Source organism: Cyprinodon variegatus, unplaced genomic scaffold (assembly GCF_000732505.1).
Source record: "Cyprinodon variegatus isolate N-32 unplaced genomic scaffold, C_variegatus-1.0 Scaffold101, whole genome shotgun sequence".
NCBI lineage: Eukaryota > Metazoa > Chordata > Actinopteri > Cyprinodontiformes > Cyprinodontidae > Cyprinodon > Cyprinodon variegatus.
In genome coordinates, this window is record NW_015150554.1 from 1,110,672 (window position 1) to 1,131,587 (window position 20,916).

Here is a 20,916-nt window from a genome sequence, read left to right on the forward strand (position 1 = left end):
TTCAGTAATTTATGCCTAAAAGAATTTAACAACCAGCCCATGTGTAACACATATAATCCAGGTGAAACAGGTGATTATTTTTTCTGTCCTGAACCCAAGTATCTGACGAACCAATTTAGAGATTATAAAAAGTAGTTTTTAGCTGCTGCTGTTTGCCATTGTTTCTGTTTGTGAAGGTTATGTAACAGTTTAATCAGGTGTGGTAGGTTGTCTTTTGTGTTTTTTTTTATTTTAGTTCAATAGGTCCCTCATGTAGCAGTGTATGAATCAAATTGTTGCACTGCAGAGAGTTCCTGCTGAAGTGTCTGTCTGGTGTTTATATGGTTCCACTGCTGTTCTATGAATATACTTCTTTGCTCTAAAGTGTCTGCTCTGGTATATTTGTTTGTATGCAGATCAAGCTGTGGTATGACAAAGTTGGTCATCAGCTGATCGTCACGGTCCTTGGAGCTAAAGAACTTCCTGTTCGGGATGATGGACGACCGAGGAACCCATACGTCAAGATCTACTTTCTGCCGGACAGAAGGTAAAAAAATGGAATAAATATTCAAACTGAGGTCTCTCTGTTTTGTGTTTTAATCAATGTCATGTTCCTGCCGTTGCAGTGATAAGAGTAAACGCAGGACAAAGACAGTGAAGAAGTCTCTGGAACCTCGCTGGAATCAGACCTTCATGTATTCCCCGGTGCACCGGCGTGAGTTCAGAGAACGCATGTTGGAGCTAACTGTCTGGGACCAGGCCAGGGTCCGAGAAGAGGAAAGCCAGTTCCTGGGAGAGGTGAGAACAAGGGGATAACTTAGAAAGGCTCTTCTAGGAACGCTCTCATCACGTTGTGTATGTTCTGTCATCAGGTCCTGATAGAGCTGGAGTCTGCGCTGCTGGATGATCAGCCTCACTGGTACAAGCTGCAGCTTCATGATGTTTCCTCTGTGCCGCTGCCCAATGCCTCCCCCTACCTGCAGAGGAGGGGGCTGCAGGCGGAGCCCTCCCAGAGCAGCAGGAGGCTTCAGAGTGAGTTAAACAACAGCAACACACCGACTTTCACTCCGTCTCATAATTTTTTTCAGCTTTATTGCTTCATATTGATAGATTTTTATCTATTTTCTTATATGCCTGTTTTCTTTTGTTTTTTTATTCCATCATGTTGTTTTTTTAACATGCTTTTCTTTTTCTTTCATCGTTTATGATGCTTTAACAGATAAAGGTCCTTACTTTAACTCAGGTAAATATACCTGTGTGTGTGCGTTTATGTATTTTGTTGCATTCTGTCTGTTAACTCATCGATTATGGGGAACATTTCTGTGCAATGAGGTGAGGTGTGGCTGAGGTGTCCAACTCAAGGCCTCAGGAGCACAAGTTCTGCAACTTTTAGATGCATCCCTGATCTAAAAAGATTAAATCAAACATCTAAATGACCTCTTCAGCTTTACTTAAAGTTAGACAGAGACCCAGTAACAAGCTGTTTATAAACCCCCTGTTGTAGGACATACTATATAGAGATTTTTGGTCAAGAGAGCTGCAAAGTATCTGTGTTTTCTTACCATCTTGGCACCTCAAACTGCTGCACTGTAAAAAAAAAAATAAAAATATTAGTACAGAGCCTTAAAAGTTAAATTCGTCTTGAGAAAAAGAAGCAGGAGCACTTATTGACTGCATCCATGAAACCACAATCAAAATTAACAAAGTATAATTCTGTCTGTAAAACATTTAACTATTCAGTCTCTAGTGCTCTGTTAAAAAATATCTTAATAGGTCTTGAATAAAATCTGTTGCGTTACTCAAATCTTCACAGATTTATGCATTAAAAGTTGCTCAAGATAATTTGTTGGGAGTTCTGAAAGTTCTTACTGATATACTGGTCATATTTAAATGCATAACTGATTTCCAATTGACGCTCGAGATAATTTTATTGAGGTTTTGAGGTTCTCCGCTGCATTTCTCAGATTTGAGGGAACTCATTCAGAATGATCTACATTTAGTTTGAAACAGCTTTTGAAAACAGCGGAATATTTATTAAAGTTTATAAAGCGCTGACTGCGTAGGATGAACATCACTTATTCTATTCCAGGTTGCCATGTCCCGAGTGACTGAGGCACAGAGTTTTGGGGAATTTTATTAAGATTCTCAGTGGCTGATTAACTTAAAACAGAGAAAAATGTTCAAAGTGGAGGAAATAAAATTGTGTTTTTTTATTTATTTTGTGAAAATCGAAATCTGAAAAAGTGTGAGCTGCATTTAAACTCAGCCTGTCTGAGTCGATACTCTGTAAAAGCTGTTTGCTGCAAATGCAGCTACAAGCCTTTTGATTGTGTTTCTTGCAGCTTTTTTTTATTTAGCCCGAAATATTTCCACCTGGGTCTCATCCAAGAAGAGCACCTTTTTCTAAAATGGTTTTGTTTCTTCATTTTGTTAAAGGAAACTCCAAAGGAGACTTTACACGGCTTCCTTTAATCAACGGATTTTTAATCATCCAGCGTTCAGCTGATATGCATCCTATTCCTTCTATCATTCTATATGGGCAGCCATGTTTTGTTAGGTTTATAGTTGTTCTATTCATTTTCCACTTTCAGATGATAAATGAACTCCCTTCTTTTAGATGTTCAAAGCCACATATTTCTCCCCGACATCTCTGCTGTTTTCCTTGGCCTCAATGATGCCTTTTGGTCACTGATGTTGTCGGAGGCTTTCAAAGAACAACAGGATCTATACTGAGGTTAAATTATAAAACAATGGAGATTATGTAGAAAATAAAATACAACAGGTAACATTTTTGCCAAAAAAATTTTTTTATTCTACTCTGAACTTTGTGAGGAAAATATTTTGGTTTGTGGACATGGCATCACAATTCTTAAATACACTTTGAATTGCTCACAATTCATACTCCATGGGGGTCTCCTGAGAAAAAGATCTCTGATGAGTTTTCCAAAAGATTTACGGCACTGGGATTGTTGGTGATTCTCTTAGAGATTTTTAGATGTCAAACATTAAAGATAAAATATTTGATCTGCTTTTAGCTCACCTCATGATCCTAATGAAGTTTGATCAATTAATATCTGAGATATTTAAATGTTCTGCAATTATTCATTAGTCTCACAGGTCTTTGCTGTGATTCTCTGAATTACTTCAAAGCTGAAGAAACTTTTTGATGCATTCAAGTGGCATATGATCCCTGAAGGGTTCAGTGTCCATTTTTGATGGAAAAACAAATTAAGTTGTATTGTATTCCGCAAAAACAATCTAAAAATGATTTCATATTTACCCTCAAATTGAGTAGTTAATAAGATGAACTGCCAATCGAGTTAGTGTTTTCAACCTTTACCCTCAAGGATCCTCTTTCTCATTCTCTTTTTTTTCTGCTTGGCCGTCTTTGTGTGTTTAGGATCACAGAGGATCAGTGACAGCGAGTTTTCAGATTACGACTGTGAGGACGGCATCGGTGTGATCTCAGGTAAACCCAGATTTCCCATAGTGCACTTTAACCTGCTTTGGAGAATAACCTTTTTTTTTTTTCTTTTATTCTGCTATTGGGATTATTTTTGCAAATCTTTAAAAGAAAAGTGATCTGAAGTATAATAATAAATAAAATTAAAATGCATCAGTGGAAAAGTGTTTGAATTCTCCTAATACTTGAGTTATGTTTTTAAATTAGTTGCAATATTTAAATTTTACTATATCTATATAGTTATTTCCAAGACTGTTCTTAACAACTTTACAATCTTTAAATCAAAAATCACTAGAAACTGCTGATAAAAGCAACAACAAAATCTAATGTTTTGGGGCAAATTTACGAAACAATTAAATCTACATGCTGGACCTTCATCGTAGACGCCATTTGTTTCCTATGCATATGATTTTAAAGCTTTTTTCAGAAGTGCACAGATTAATATTTAATATAATTTTTCAATAACTAAGTACAAGCTTTTGATTAAGTCAGTCCCAACTAGCTATGTGAACTAACTGCTGAGGAAATATAAAGGGGGGAAAAGGTAGATAGGCTTGAGGTCAAATATCTTAATATTTTAATTATAACATTAAATTATTGTTGAACTGAATCATAAGGAGTAGTGATGGACATAATTTTCTAAAACTCAAGTTTCTAATAGGAAAACATCTTTTGCATTCAAGGTTAAGATTGTTTAAAGGTTATATATTACCTGATAGGATGTGAATACAGCAGAATCTGCATATATATGAAAGCTAAAATTCAATATTAAAAGAAACAGCGTATAATATATGAAAACCACTTTTTCCAGGCAATTTGTAGGTTGACTGCACGCACATCGTTAAAGCCTATATATTTAAATAGGTAAGTTAAGTTTATTTCTATAGGGCAGTCACTGTAAAAAATAAAGTCTACTCACTTGACTTAAAATTAGGTAAAAAGTAAGTGTGTTTTACCAAAAACCTGACTTACTAACTTTACTTACAACATCACAAGGACATACTAAAATATAATAAATTACAAGACAGGTAAAATACAATAAAACAAAGTCTAAAACAATGTGAAACATTTTAATAAAATTAACATTGTTGTCATAAAAAAAAAAAAACTCCCTGATCTTAAAAAAAGTTTGAATTGGGTTTTAAATATGGACCTAAAAACATCCATGTATACAAATCATTCCCTTATTTATTTTTCTCCATGCAGATTACAGACAAAATGGGCGGGACTTCCACAGCTCCACCCTTTCAGTGCCCGAACAGGTGATCTCGTCCAATCATTGCTCTCGATCTGAGCTGGTTAGGAGGTCCCGGTCACCAAGTCAACCACCTCCACAAAGGTACAGTTTGATATAATTCAGGCTAGTTTCACTGAACTCACTGAGACTGTTATCTCAGATAAAGGCTCTAGTTTCAGGGGAGATTTCTTTTTGGAGTTAAAATCAAAATTTTAACCTTTTATTTGTTAGAGTATGCATTTTGTTGTTAGAAGGAAATCCCTTATTTTTTACCAAACCCTTTTCCTCTTCTTCTGTGGCCCTTAACTTCTGATCGTTGGCCTCCTGTTGCCAGCGGTAACCCTCTGTATCCGTTGTACCGGGAGGATGCAGTGCGGCTGCTGCGAGGCTCCAAACTGAATCGAGCGTACTCTGACGCCACTCAGTATAGCAGTCTCGACAGGTAACCATGGTGAACACGGCTAGCATATCTGACCTGGGTCACTGGGTAGAGGTTAGGTTCCTGCTAATCTGAACATTTATGCTCTGAGTATCTCAATTATTAAATCAGTGAGGAAGCTGAATCCAATCAGTTAGCAGAAGGTGAGTCTGGGTCTGATTAAACCCCAAATGCTGCTAATGCTGGTCTTGTAAAACATAAAAGGCAAAGATGGATATAAACCGGGACCCAGGTCTGAACTGGATGTGGTGTTAGAGCTGATCAATTAAAAGGTTTTGCTCTTAAATTACACCATCACATTAGCACCTGCAGTTGGCTCTGCTTTTAGTTCTAGTTTCTAGCTTCACACCACTGGCACAGGATTGGAACCCCTTAGTCTTACAACTCTGCGTGCACTTGAAGCTTATCAGCTTCCTGCCTGTTAGGACAAAAAACCTGTTTTGCTAATTTTTAATACCAGTTAAAATGTTGGTACTAAGTCTGCGCTTCTGACTAGGGAACAGCTGCACATTTAAACTTAGAGCCTCCTTCTCTCTGTATAGGCGACACCTGAGGAGAATGTCTGTTGCCAACTCTCTCGATTCCTACGACAGGTACCGCTGTAGTCACTAGTTGTAGTTGTAGTGCCAGCAATAACAGTAATTACATAAAAAGGACATGTAACCAGTGATATGCTTTTCTGCATGTAAGATACTTTAATGGTCCACAACAGACCTGGACAAACCATGTAATGAATGGGGGTGTTGAGGATTACAGGTAAGCTTTGGTCGACATGGGTAACATACAGGTACAGCTCTGTAAATTAACTGAATTCAATTCAAACATGAAAATCTAAAATACTGTTGATTGATTACACACAGAGTGATATATTTGAAGTATTTAAGTCCCAAAATACCAGTGCTTACAAATCTGGCTGTTCATGTGCTGTATGTATCCAAATATTTTAAAGGAAAGTTTAGTGGAAGGAAAAATAATTGTTAATAATATTGTTAATAAAAGGCGCACAAGTAATAGGGATGATTGGAACAGGAAAAATATTGAAAAGTAAAGCCCTTCTAAGGGTTTGGAAAAGATGAAGAAGGTGTGGCCTGTAGGTGGTCTCCGTGATTAGAAGGACACCACATCCTGATGTCTACAGGACTGCAACTCAGCTGCAACTGCTGCCACACATGGATCAGAAATGCCTTCTCTGGGCTGAGGAGAACAAGGATTATACAGCCGATCAGGCGACTAAAAGCCTCTTTTAATATGAAAGTATATTTTGAATTTTATTTGGAAATCAACGTCCTAGATTCTAGGGGAAGAGGGTAAAGGCAGAGAATCCATGTTGGTGGAAGAAAAGAGACCTTTCCTCTCTGACAGATGTTTTCTGATGCTGCTGATGTTGGTCCACTGTTATATAAAGTCCACAGTTAACTTAGTCATCTACCAGGATATTTGAATGGACATCATGCTTCAGTCTTCTTACCTGCTGATCTAATGTTTAAACCTTAGCTCCTGTTCTGAAAGCCAAAGTTCTTGATTGACTACCAAACTTATCAAACCTAATCTGTCAAGAAGTAGATGAGCGACAACAGACCTGGAAGATATCAGCAATGCCACATGTTGATCAATCTTTAAGGCGGAGTTCATCCAAAAGGAGACCCGACCATGAACTTTATTTTCATGATCTCAGCTATGAGCATATTTATATATTAATAACTTTTAATGTGTCAGACAAATTTAGCAAAAATGTTTAGTCTTCTAAATCATATTTTTATAATGAACAAAAATTAACGCTTACAATAAATCACTCTGCATAAAATAAAAAAAAATTTAAAGAAATTATCTTGATCTTGATCTTAATGATATTCTAATTTATTGAGCTGCACCAATATTGTGGAAAATAGTCAGAGATTGAGAAATTGAATGCTTCGGAGTTTTGATGTTCTTCTGCTCTTCAGTCAGGACTTCATCCCAGACTTTCCCTTTGAGCCAGATGCTTATGACGAGGAGCTGCTAAGGTAAACAGAGAGATAGCTTATAGATAGGACGTAGTTGTAGATGTAGAGAATAGATTGGCAATGCAGACATTATTCTTCTCCTTTTTGGTAGTCCTTCTGTAAATATCTGGGACTCGCTAAACTCTTGACATTTTCCCTTCCTCTCTGTAAGTCTGACAGATATTTATTTCCATTACAGGCCAAATCTTTCCAACCCTGTTCTGTCTTTGCTTACTTCTCTTTCAGACTTTACAGGAAATTTTCTGCCAAATATTTTTCTGTTTTTATTGTTTAAACTCCTGCAGACGATGCCTTTAAATTTTCAGATCCACAGGCGCCAGAACAACCGACTAACTTGCTTCCCCAGATACAGTGGTTGTCATAGTGACAGTAGGTGACAGTTGTCATGGTAATACACAGGTACAGCAGGGGGATGGATCGGAGGGATTACTACAGCCGCTCTCGCTCTGCAGACCAGCGGGCCATGGCCGACAGACCCGTGTACGCGCGGTCTCACTCCACAGACCGAGCTGACTCCTCCCACTTTAGGTCTGGCCGCTCTGCCCCCCCTTCGCCTGCACTAATCAGGTGACCTGCAGCCGACCAATCAGGAGACCGATCAAACTCCATGGTGTTTTTCTAAGTATTTTTTGGAGCATGGAGTCTGGCTTAAAACCTATAACATCTTTTTTCTTTTTATCACAAGCCTTGTTTCATTTGTATCATCCCACCACTAACCAACTGTTTTAACTTGCTTTGTTTTTGTTGCATGTCTGGCTACTGAATTTTTTTGCAGCATGTTGCTCTGCATGTTTTTTTTGTTTTCTTTTTTTTTTTTGGTTGGTTTGACGGTTGTGTTGCATGTACCCTGAGCAAACATATTTTGCTTTATCATTCTGCTTCCCACCTCTTTAGCTTTAGGTGGAATCACCAACATGTGTAAAGAGGATAAAATATACATTTGTATTCATTGTTGCAGGCTAAGTTTAGAAAAAATCTATAATCTTTATTCTGAGAATGTTAACACTGCGAGGGTAAAAATCCTACATTAAGAATTTAAGGAAAATCTCCAGTGTATTACACAATCTCTCTAGATTATCTGGAGTCCTAGGTCCTCTGTTATAGATGCTCTGCAGTTCAATACATGACTTATCTATAGGATTAAGGTCAAAGGGACTTAGATGGCCATAGAGGCTGGCTTTGTGTTTGTACAACCTCTGCTTTTTTTAACCTGATCTTCAGATCAATATTTTGCAGAGTTTCGAAGACAAACATTTTTATTTTATTTTCTACACTCAATTTATTGAGTTCATGTTACCATGACTTTAACAGGGTTTATGTATGGTATGTATATTGGTAAAAAAGAACACTTCCTCCCCTATGCTTAGCATTGGGATTTTAGAGCTTTTTTTTACTCTGTTTAAAATATCTTTTTGCTCTTTTAGCCTAATATCTATATTTCTGTTGCAACTAACCAAAGCTAACTGTTCCAGTTAAAATTTCAGTTTAGATTTGACCTAACTGACATTTTTATGTCTTTGTTTTGTAGATTTACTAAAATTAAAAGTTATGTGACAATAATAATAATAGTTACGCTACTATTAATCTTAGTTGGGCATTTATATGATAAAAAAACAACTAAAACTACATCGTATTATATAATAAAATGAATATACATTATCTCACTCATTAATTTTCAAATTATGGTATGAATTACAAAAATGTTTTCTTGATATTTATATAATTGGAATTTTCCTACAATAAATTAAATATGCTATAGTAGGAAAAATATATTATTTTAAAAGCTACAAAAAATATAGTATCTAACAAAATTGAATAAACTGAACAAATGTCATCAATATAAAGACTAGATTATAAAATCAATGTATCATCTCTTGTGTTATTGTATTAAAAGATAAATTTATTTAAACGTTGTATTTATTCCAGTAGGTTTAAATAAATATTGACGCCATACTTGATCTGGTCACAGAGGACATGATCCCACATCATGCATTAAGACCTCCCTATCATGCCGCTGGCATTAGGTTTTAAAGTGATTGTTCATTAATGGTGTGACTGAAGATCGTTCATCTGGATCCAGTAGCTTGTTTTTCAGTACCAGCCCAAATCTTCATAACATAAACAAAAGCCTTGAAATTATGTTTTTAGAAACTCTGACTTTCTGACTCATTTGACTTATTTTATTTCTGGGTTTTTTTTTTTTTTTTTGTTGCTGTTGTTTTTCGGTTTGATTTAAGGTTTTTTCAATATTTTGTTTTTATTTATTTTCTAACAGGGCGAACGCCCGCGTTGGATCCAACATGACCAGTCCGACCGGAACCACAGTCTTCCCTCGACGAGGACGCCAGCTTCCTGTTGTCCCGCCAAAAGGAGCTCTTGATCGAAGTATGTTTGCTATAAATAAAAAAAAGCTGTGACCACCATTCATTTAGCTTCATCACAGCATCAGTTCAAGTTCCTCAGGACATTTTATGCAGTGTAAAATACATAATCAGATCAGTTCAATATAACCAGATCAATACTATAAATATAAATTAAAAATAAATGCTACAATACTTGATGTACTGTAATAAATAAAACATTTAGAAAAAAGTTTCAAATGTAAAATTATTTAAGATAATCAACATATTGGTCAAAATATTTGCAGTGATTTCTGTTTTCATGCAAAGTAAGACACTGACAACCTTGGGTTTAATGTTCTGGTTTTGCAGTATTATTGTTCATTGTCTGAGTTACAATAAAGGTTTTATATTAATATTTTCTGTGTTTAAAATTTGGCAAAGTGCTTTTGTTTTATGGGAATTAATCTGCCAGGTTTTTCCTTTTATTAGACTTAATTTTGACTGTTTTGCCAACAATTTTAAGGGTCATGGTAGAGAAAAATATTTTCTAGAAATCTTCCTCAGTTTTGTTTACAGAATTCTAAAAAAAAAAAAAAAGATAGAATGATGAGAAGAAATTTGAGAATTTTTGTTCTGAGTCCATATTTTCAAGTCATAATTGTAGTGGAAAAATGCAAATGTAAGTGAATTATAGTCCAAATCTTCTTGAGTACATGTTCATAGTTTTGTGTCTAAAAAGAAAAAAAAAGAAAAAAAAAAAACTTCTTATGAGGCTCAGTTCGTTTTCTGTGCTTTTCTACTTTGTGAAATGAAATTATTTCATTAAAAAGACAACGTTTAACTGTCAGGGAATTTATTACCTTTTGGACAAAAAATAGAACATAATCATATAGAACTTGTAAGGCTGGTAGCATGCATAGTTCTTTTTTTTCTGCTTGTTGGTTTTCGGCTCCTTTGAGGCTTTAGCTGAACCTGCTGATGGAGGTTGTAGGAGTCTAACGCTGAGTTGTTTCTTTCAGATGGAGAACATTTTGACTCTGTACAGACAGGTACTGACTTGTGCACCTGACTATTGTCTACCTTAGAAATAGAGCCATCCTTTGATTGTGTCGTAGCTTCAGTTGTTGATACATGCAGGGTTAAAGTGTTTATTGGTGGAAACAGATTAAGATGTGTGTGAAAACACTCCTTGTGGGTTGATCTGGGCTTAGCAGGTGTGTCATTGGTTTGCTCTCTGTGAGCAGCGTGTGGATCTGATGCACAGTAATACGGTAACAGTTTGTTTAGTGGAAATGATCTGGAGCCAGTTCTGCCACCTGCCTTGCGTGTTGCCTTCTCGCCGTCTACTAGTCATGTGATTAGGTGGTCTCTGAATCTGAGCATGTTGTCATTCATACTCTTGTTGTTACCTTTCATGTTTTTCTGATCATCTTTTTGTTCCCCGTCTCCAAACCGTGCTGCTTCTCATCAGTTTCGGCCACAACAACTTCAGGACCACCATCAGCCGCCCCACCCCCTCCTCCTCATGAAATCACTCCCCCCATTCAGAAACAGATATCTTCTCTAGTCAATCACCAACAGCCTCCCCTTATACGAATTCAGGGACCCCCAGCTCATCCACCTTCCTCCTTCTCTATGCATCCGACTCCTTCACCTGCACCCCCACCAGTACGCGCACCTGTGCCTGGACTCACACCCCAACTCGTACGCCCATCTGTGCCTCCACCCACATCTTGTCCTCCTCATGCCCCCGGCCCTAGACCTGCCCCTTCCCCAGCACCCGCAGCCCCAGCAGCACCTTTAAATGCCCCCATTTCTGTCCCGACCCCTGCTGCCACCCCAGCCCCCCCTCCTCCACCTGCTCCTGTTCAGCCTCCGCCTCCCGTTGTCCAACCCCAGCCACCTCCTGAACCAACCCCGCTGCCTACACCTGCCCCAACACCTACACCCGCCCCGTCCCCAGCACCCTCACCAGCCCCGCCCCCTCAGACTCCAGGTGTGTACTACTGACCTGTTCATTCAGTGTCCCTCCTTCATTTAATGATTCATTTACTGATTCATCTGACTGTTTTTTACATCATCACATCACGTCTGCATGTATCAGATACAGAGAGACGCTCAGCTACACCTGGAGGGACCAGAAAAGGCAAGTTCAGCATCATGGTGATCTGATGATGTTTAGGTGCTCCTGTTATAAGCTTTGGGTTGGGATCACCTGAGTGATAAGGGAGTGTCATCTTGGTTTGACCAATTGAGTGTCTTTTTCTGCATGATGCAGAAGTCACATGGGAGGACCAGCAGAAGAAAACACCAAATGGTACAGCAGCACCCACTTAGCTTTCCCCAGGTGTAGACCGACAGTGCTTAAATCATGTGTTTTGACATTAGTCGCTTGAGTGTGTTTTAAGTTGGTCATGAGAGGATTTAGATTTGCTTTAGTTGGTGCTCCTTTAGTCGTTCTCCAGCCTCCTGTACAGCAGTACAGTCTCACTTCGAATTAGTGAAATGTGGACGCTTGGTCAAGCCCCTGTGGCGTCAAGAACTGACATGACGGGGGTAATCCTGAATGCCATTTTTTGACACGCAGGGTGTATGACAGGTTGTGGCAGGACTATACGAAATTTTCCACGACCTACAAAGAAAAAAAGTAGCAATAAACCATCAGTTACCCTAACCCTTAAACCTAAAGAAACAGTATTAGACATGTTACCACCAACAATAACTTTGTTGGATAAAATGTTATTTTTTTTTATTTCTCACGAGTCACATGATACAATGTTCACAACCTGTCATTAACCGTGGACCTCAGTATGTCACGAAATGGGTATGAGAATTTCTTGCAATACGTATAGACATCCATGGGCTATTATTTGCTTGTAGAGTTGTTGTTATTGTCATAATTTTTTTGTGGATATCAAATTCATTTAGGAGTATTTTGTTGTTTCTCTACTTATTAAAAGATTAAATGATCTTCTATTCATATTTATGTCAGTGTCTTGTAAGTTTCTCAAAGAGAAACAACACAAAATTCAGTTTTTAATATTACCGTAAATGGGACCAAGAACTGAGCTCTGAGGTACACCGTGAGGGTGTTTGTGCTGTCTGAGGGGAACTCTGTGTTTATGAATATGCATTGGTCAGTGTTCGTTTTATCCTCATCAACTTGTATGGTTGATCTCCTTTTGCTGTCACTGATTGTTGGTGCTTAAAGGAGACGTGTTAACGGCGAGCAAAGAAGGTAGAGATCCAATTTTTTTCTGCTCCGTAGATTATTTTTGAGCTGCTGAGACTTCAACCTGAATTTTCAGTTTTGTGCAGTTTTAGAAAAGTTTTTAGTTCTAGCAGACGTCTAACCAAAGCTTGGTTTTAATTAGGGATGCACGATATAATCGGCCCCCTATCGGTATCGGCCTGTATCGGCCTTAAAACTGAATATCGGACATCGGCCACCCCACCAATATTTAACCCGATATTTGATCAGCTTCTGGGTTTCTAAAGTCTAAAAAAAAAAATACTACTACTTCTTCTTCCTCAAAAACTTCTTTTTTACAGACTTAAAAACTTCTAAAGACGAGGGAAAAAATATTGATACATTAAAATATCACAATATCTTCATATGCTGATATATTGCCATTTAAAAACACCATATCAATCTCTTTTACTAATGAAATATTGCTATGTGTCATCGTTATGCTACGAAATCCCCCGAAAATTCACGAAATTTTGACATATTTTCATATGTTGATATATTGACACGTTATCGATCTATTTTACTAACAAAATCTCAAAAGAATCATATCGGATATCGGACAAAATCCCAATATCGTGCATCCCTAGTTTTAATCTCTGGTAAAAAAGACGGAGAAATAAACAGTAATTTGACATCTTGCTTCTTACAGTAATATCAGACATAGCTTTTGTTTTTATTTTTTGAATGTTTAGTCCCAGAAAATGTTTTAGTCCTGCTTGTTGTGGCAGAAATATATGTGTGCCTTCAAATCAGGAGAACCATTCACACACACAAACATGGCAACTACTTTTTGCAGCATTAAACTAATGATATTTTTATGTCTCTGTAGGTGTGATGAAGGACCCCACTAAGGTAAAATACTCTAGTTTAATCCAAAGCAGCTGCTTTAATACCACGTCCCTCACTCGCCTGTCTGAATGTTTTCTGTCTCCAGATGAGGGATAGTCTGTCTTTTAAATCATCGGACAGTGACGTCAGTGACGTTTCGGCCATGTCCAATGCATCTGAAACCAGAACCGCGCTCAAAATCAGGTGAGAACCCTGCCCTTTAACAGCCATATCTGAAGAGAACAGCAGTTCTGTATTATTACTTCTGTTTCAGTGCTTTAGAAATGTCTCTTAATCTCTTAACATTTTAATCTTCTAAGATCTTACAGCACAGACTGTGATAAAATGTATAGGGATTTGACATAAAGGATCATGTATTTGTGGAGTGAATAAATTATTGCATCTGAAAACTTTGTGATGGAAATCTGAAAAAAATTGTTGTGCATATTCAGCCCCCTTCTATTTTAATCCAATCCAACCAATTCCCATCAAAAGTCCCCAAATAAATATAGGGGTGTGACCTGAGAGCAAGAGTTAAAAGAAGAAATCCCACAGAACTTCTCTTTGCAGGGGCTTTTGTTCCAGAAAGTGATCGACTATTTATACTGCAGATAACCCCAAACAAATCCACCCAACAAAAAAGCAGGGTGGTGGTTCCGTCATGCTTTGATGCTTCTGTTCACCAGGAACAGGGAGGCTTGTCAAAGCTGTTGTGCTCCAAATAAAATCAGATAAATCTGAAAATGAAAACTTTTGAAAAGATTTAAAACTGGATGTTTACATACTCTCAATTTTAGCTAATTTATAAAGAATAATCAAAGATTTTAGACAAGCAAAGCAGATACACATACACTCCAAAAGAAAATTCTGGCTCAGTATATCTATAAATTGTAATGAACTTACCGTACTAGTTACTGCATTTAAAAAGTAACTTCAATACTTATTACTTGATCATTTCCAATATTTTTCTGGACAAAAAACCCCCCAAAATCATAGTGATCCCAAAGCTGCCTGCAGGCAGGGTTACAGATCACAGCCTTTGTTACCAGAACCTAACACATCGACAAACAGGCCTGAGGTAACGCAGGAAATGCTGTTACTATAGTCTAATAAAGTAATTTCATTATCAGTAATTTAAGCATAATATGTTACTTTACTTCATCATCCAAAAAAGTAAAAAGTTATCCCCAACACTGATTTTCAATTCAAACATGCTACGAGTGAAGTTCTCAAAATGTGGCCCTACTGCTTTGGGTTTGACTGTCGCCATGCATTGATGCTTTGAGCAAAAATTAGGGCTGCCACTCACATAAACAGTTAGGAGTCACAGTGCAAAGCTACTCTGCTAAAAATCAACACTATGCCTAATTACATTCATCCATTTCATCCCCCCTTTATATAGAAAGACTGTAGATAAAAACATGTTTATTTGAAAATACATTATATATTGAAATTGTCTGTTCACTGGATTCAAAGTGGAAGTGAAGTCCAATTCCTTCTTTTTTATTTTTTTTTTACTCATAACTGCTCAATACCGGTTTATTCTGATTCAAATAACATCCTCAAGTAATACATTAATGGTTGTGGTTTTATTGTAATGTGACAAAACACGCGGGTCTAGAAACAGGTCCACTTTTGTATCATAAAGTGATTTATAATAGTTATTGGGGCTCAGATCTCTGATTATGCAGTTTATACACATTCTCCTACCCTTGGTCAGTTCTATTACTCAGTGTTGAGTTGAATGTTGAGACAACATGATAGCCTGGATGTTTTTAAATTTACAGCTTGCTGTACGTGTGTGTTTGTGTGTTTTGTTTTCTTTATTTTCTGCATGTCATTTGATAATGTTTGCATGTCCATGTTGCTCTTTTTTTTCTTTGGTTCATCCTGTTGCTGTTTTTCATCTATCATCTTCTTGCATGTCATTTATCTGCATGCTGCTATCCTGTCTTCTGATTGGCCGAAAAAAGTAAGGGGGAGTCTTTGGAGGGCCAGTCGGTGGATCTGGGGGCAGAATCAGAGGGGGCACAGGAGCTAGAAGAAGCAGCAGAGGGCGAGGCAGCGCTTCACAAGAGCGAGTCGGTGGAGGAGGGACTAGAGAAGGAGGCTGAGTCTGCAAAGTAAGAACAAAGCACTGTTTCTCCAGTCTGCAGACTCCACCCAATCATTGCACCGCTGGTGTACTAGTAGTAGAAACAGTGACGTCTGCACATACCCTTCATGTACTGCTACACTTAGGGGGATAGAAATCATTTCTTTTGCAAGTCGTCTTCCCTCCTGCTGGGGTTTAGCTTTTTCACCTCAGGTGTGCTCTTATCACTCAGCTACACCTGACTGTCTGGTTTGTATTTGCCCCTCTCCTCCTCCTTAGGTCTACTCCACTTATTTTCTGTGATAACTGAGAGGTATGTAATTTTTTTTATGCAGGGCGGCCTCTACTGCCGGTGCAACCCTCACAAAGTCCTCTAGTGTCGGTGGAGAGATTTGCTCATTAGGAAGAAATGATGACGATGATGATGACAAGAAGCGACGCTCCAGCTTTGGGGCAAAGATGATGGGAATGGTTGGACTGGGAAAGAAGAGTCAGAGCGCATCCCAGCTTAATCCAGAAGGTCAGTCCCAGTCAGTGCTTAATCCAAACCGATGGATCTTTTTAGGAACATTTGATTTTTTTAAAATATAAAAAAATGTATAATGTCTGATTATGCACACTTGTTTATTTTTATCTTCTACCAGTTACAATACTACTAATGTCTACTATACTGTACATTTCAAGCACACCTCTGTTTCCATAAAATCAATTATGTAATGCTTTCTCTCTGTATCTTGCTCATTATAAAATTTAGCAGTCTAAGTGTCCAGTTTAATCTACCATCCTCAAGAAAAATTAAAACAGAAAATACATTTTAAAGATTAATATTTGCCAAGAATACACACTCTTTCTGTCAGCATCAACATGCAAAGTTGGTTCCTATAATGGTGAAGTTTATTGAAAATGGTTTGCTTCCTGGTTTTAAAGCAGTGGTTCCAAAGTGGGGTCAGGAGACAACTGGGGGGGTCACAAGATCATTTTCACTGTGATTTGATACCTGAGGTATATGTATGTCCTAGATATATTGCAAAATACATAATTGTGAATGTCCCTTGACATAAGAAAATTTACCTTGAAATAAAGGTTTTCCCTGTGCCATTTCACTTTATTACACATAACCTTAAGTCTAATCCAGAAACTAAATGTTTGCCATTTTTTTCTGCCCAAAACGGGTTTATATGTGTGTTTGGGATCCGTGTCCTAATAGAACCCAACTGTGTCCAAGCATAAAAAATGCTTCAGTACCACTGGATGACATCACCACCTTCTCAATGTTTGTTAAAAGTTGTTGAACGTTGTTTCCTTTTGTCCTTGTGGCAAAACAAATCAATGATATTCTTGACAGACCAAATATTTGCTTGTCTTTGTGGGGAGCTTCAGACTTCAGCTGAGCTTGAAGTGTCGATTTTCTAGCAAGATTTTGTTTTTTAAGTCAGCTCCCACAGAGGGCCATATCGGCGTAAAACAGTTTTCAATGTGGATGACGATGCTTTAGCAGGTTCCAGTTAACAGCAGGTCTTCAGTCTTCGTAGTTTTTAACTTAACATTAAAATTGATTTCATTTTTATTTTATTACAGCATCTGCAGAAGTTATACAGTTTCTCCATTGATTAGTTACAACGGAAATCTATTATGGGTTAGTCTTAAATCCAATTCATGTGTCTTTTACAGAGGAGGAGAAGAAGAAAAAAGTGATTAGACTTCCTGTCCAGAGGAGCGTAGAAACTGGTTTGGCCATCGAGTTTAAGTCCCGATTCACCAGACAGCCTAGCAGAGATCCAGATGCGGAGGATCCCAAACCAGGAGCGTATGTGAACTTTAGCTCAATCCTCCTTTTTGTTTCTGTTGTTCCTTTTTCCCTAAATTTGTCAGTCCTCTTAAAAAAACCATCAACTCAATACAACCATACCTAATTTTAAGATGTTATGACTTACTGTAATTTGAAGTCTACCTGTCTCAGTCTTTTATTTTTTTTTTATTCTTTTTTCCTCTTCATCAAGCTCATTTTATCCTTTTTTTCTTAATTTTTCCAATTGAATGTTATACGACAATGTGTAAAATGTTTATTAGCTGTTTATTAACTATTAACTGTTTGCCTTTCTCTATATCTTGTCAGTCTGATATTTCCGGGAGTGAAGTTGGCATCAGATAAGCAGTTCACAGGCTTCCTGGAGGGATTAGGTCCTGGCCAATTGGCTGGACGACAGACTTTGGCCACACCCCCCATGGGTATTACTAATCAGTATCTAAATGTTATTTATTGTAGTAATTCAGCCATATATGCATGACTCCCTTATCGATTTATTTTTAAAGCGAGCTAAAATGACTCCCTCTCACCTGTGGCGCTCTCTGTTGATCAGGGGACATCCAGATCGGGATGGTCTACAGGAAGGAGCGGCTGGACGTGGAGGTGATTCGGGCCCGGGGCCTTGTTGGGAAACAAGGCAATAAGAACACTCCAGGTGATAAAATCCTTCACATTTTCTAATGGTGTAAAAAAATCACACCTTGCTGCACCAAACTGTGATGTTTGTAAATTAAAAAGCAACAAGAGAAAGATTCCTTAACCTGCAACCACAGCTACAGTATAAAGGATTTGATCAAAGTTTATGTAATGCATTAGAAAAGTCCAGAGATTCATTTCAGGAAAATGGGCAAAATGTTTATATAAATATTTGTAGATGCTCTCTGTACAGTCAGACTAGGTGTTTAATATTTGACCATAAAAAGGAAATAATTACATTTTAAAATCTGGTTGAGACAAGACCAGAAAACTTGCGGTTTTAATTTTAGTGAAAAGAGGTTCAGATTCCAGTTATTTCAGATTTACTTAAAAAAAAATAATAATTTCACTTTGATCTACAAAATTGTGTTGGTTTATAAAATAAAATCCAAATAGTGCTAAATGGACTCAAGTTTATACGGTGCCCCTCATCCATGTGGTTGATTGTTTACTAGAACTAGAAATAATATGGTGTAAAAATAAAGGACTATTTGCTGAAAGAAATAGGTTAGGTAAAGAGACTGTGGAAAAATATTATTTTATCAATTTTTCTGCTATGTTTATCATCATGAAGTGATGCCAGTATTCTGTTAAGAGAGAACTAAAAGCATATCATTACTAAACAGGGAAAAAAAAGGAAAAATGCTTCACCTAAAATATCAGGATGTACATATTTTCGACAGGATCAGCAGTGTTTTAATAATTTTTGATCTACTATCACTATTTCTCGTGCCCCTAATTAAGAGACTATATTTGCTCTACATAAGGTGTTGCCATAAAAAAAATAGAAAAGCACAATTTTATTATAAAAGGTCAGACATTCTATAATTTTTAATGCAGATGAGCTTTGTTTGTGCGTTTAACCAACTGATACAAGATGATGTTTGCTTGTGTTGCAGCTCCGTATGTGAAGGTGTATTTAATGGATAATGGGAAATGCGTGCTGAAGAGAAGGACGCGTCTGGCAAGAAAAACTCTGGATCCACTTTATCAGCAGCAGCTACAGTTTGAGGAAAATCCTGAAGGAAAAGTGCTACAGGTAAAATCAGTGAAAAAAACAAAAAAAGGTTTCTCTCCAACATATTCAGAAGTAAAATTACTCGAGAATATGTGGTTTTCAACACAAACATGTAGAGATGAAAAATGAAGCGGATGATACTTAGTTTGGATATTGTTGATAGGAAGAGAATCAGTTTTGTTCCCTAATGATAAGTAAAACATTAGTAGTTTTATGTTTATAATTCATAATTTTTTATTATATTCAGGTTTGTAGGTAATTAAATATTCATATTTATGCTAAAAATAAAGCAATATGTGGGAAAGAAAGAAAAAAGAACAAGGCACAGGAGAAAGTCGCCGTTATCTGCAGCAAAGTCACACGTGCAATACCCAGTGTTTCCAGCAACACATGATAAATCGACCTATCAATAAGAAAATAATAAAAGCAAATTGTTGACCTCACAAAGTTAGTTCATAAGGTGGAGATAATTAATTTTTCATCTAATTAGGATGAAGACGTCAGAGGAAATATCTGGGTAAAGACTTGATGATAGTAAAAGTGCTGACTCACAACTTTATGTGGATTGATTATTAGCAGTCTGGTGATCGTCACCTCCTAAACAAGCAGTTCCCCTCTAAACCAGAGGGTGGCAGCAGTGATGCCCTCAAGTTCAATCTTAAAAGTAATTTGACATTTTGTTAGTATATTAACCACATGGATACCAAATGTAATAACAAAGTTAATTACTCACATCAATATACTAACATTGAAGATGACAAATACATAAATATATTGGGGCCCTGTGGAACACATGTAACTTGTTAAACATGTGTGTGAAAAAGAGATCAATCTTTATGCCATACTAGGTGAACATCTATTTGTAAATATCTGCATAGATTTATTAGCAATGCAAATCTAGTATGTCTGGTGCTTTATTTAAAAAATAAAGATGTTGCTTTCAATAAATTTCCTGCGCCCTGGGCGTCAGCCCATTGCTCCCTAAGGGGATTGGTCAAAATTGCAGAGAACGACTTTCACCATTGTGGGACAATAAAGGGATTTACATTACATACTTTCCGTCAAATAGGCAGTCAGCCATGATGGATTTAACTCTTATTTAACCATTTTTAGCCTCTAAATTTGATTGAACTCCTTTCAATGGCTTATGACCCATTGCCTTGAAATTTGGTCAGTTTAAAAAGGCGTGTGGAGTCTAAAGGCGAACTTCTAGAGCTTTTGATTTACAGACTTTAAATTCAATATGTTAGACTTAAAGCATTAGGGATTTAAAAGTTATCAAAATGTTTTTGCTCCATCAAAGCATTTGGGCATGGCCAAAATTGGACCTCTTCACATAAAAGAAAAAAAATTGTCCCAGGCCAAGCTTCTACTGAGAGTATACAGAAATATACCTCTCCAAAACAAAAGTCTCTGGAAGCCATTGTCTAAAACACCGCAGAAGGTCCAACCTTTTGGATCAGAGGTGACATTTTTCTCTCATTTATTCATGCCAACAAAATTGGACTTCTTACCAAAAAAAGTCATGCTGTTGAACCTGACTTTTTTTTTTTATTTGCTGTGTATAATTTACAAACAGCAATAAACATTGGAATCCACACCAATGTTTGAATATTTAGATTTTAAAGGTTTTTTATTGCTTTAAAATAAGGTCTAAACAAAACCTGCTGCTGATTCTTTACCTTACATGTACTTCCACTAAAAAGCTTCCAGTTCAGTCAGTCACAGTAAAATACTCTTATATTACCAGGTTTCATTG

At 37.2% G+C, this 20,916-nt stretch overlaps 1 protein-coding gene across 3 annotated transcripts in view; it reads left to right on the plus strand.

Annotated features, from left to right (window-relative positions):
• The window catches only part of LOC107084483 (regulating synaptic membrane exocytosis protein 2-like), a 46,205-nt gene that overhangs the window by 24,211 nt on the left and 1,078 nt on the right, over positions 1-20,916 (plus strand). The window contains exons 16-39 of one of the 3 annotated variants that reach the window (XM_015374370.1): positions 396-526; positions 606-777; positions 852-1,011; positions 1,199-1,222; positions 3,380-3,448; positions 4,649-4,781; positions 5,014-5,121; positions 5,661-5,711; positions 5,809-5,874; positions 7,062-7,121; positions 7,521-7,688; positions 9,397-9,506; positions 10,483-10,512; positions 10,935-11,459; positions 11,574-11,609; positions 11,742-11,780; positions 12,675-12,701; positions 13,543-13,565; positions 13,648-13,745; positions 15,972-16,156; positions 17,308-17,443; positions 17,753-17,865; positions 17,997-18,098; positions 19,039-19,178. In XM_015374370.1, the coding sequence (XP_015229856.1) occupies positions 396-526; positions 606-777; positions 852-1,011; positions 1,199-1,222; positions 3,380-3,448; positions 4,649-4,781; positions 5,014-5,121; positions 5,661-5,711; positions 5,809-5,874; positions 7,062-7,121; positions 7,521-7,688; positions 9,397-9,506; positions 10,483-10,512; positions 10,935-11,459; positions 11,574-11,609; positions 11,742-11,780; positions 12,675-12,701; positions 13,543-13,565; positions 13,648-13,745; positions 15,972-16,156; positions 17,308-17,443; positions 17,753-17,865; positions 17,997-18,098; positions 19,039-19,178 (2,706 nt within the window). The remainder of the gene's footprint in view (positions 1-395; positions 527-605; positions 778-851; positions 1,012-1,198; positions 1,223-3,379; positions 3,449-4,648; positions 4,782-5,013; positions 5,122-5,660; positions 5,712-5,808; positions 5,875-7,061; positions 7,122-7,520; positions 7,689-9,396; positions 9,507-10,482; positions 10,513-10,934; positions 11,460-11,573; positions 11,610-11,741; positions 11,781-12,674; positions 12,702-13,542; positions 13,566-13,647; positions 13,746-15,971; positions 16,157-17,307; positions 17,444-17,752; positions 17,866-17,996; positions 18,099-19,038; positions 19,179-20,916) is intronic. The other 2 variants (XM_015374368.1, XM_015374369.1) reach the window with 2 other exon arrangements.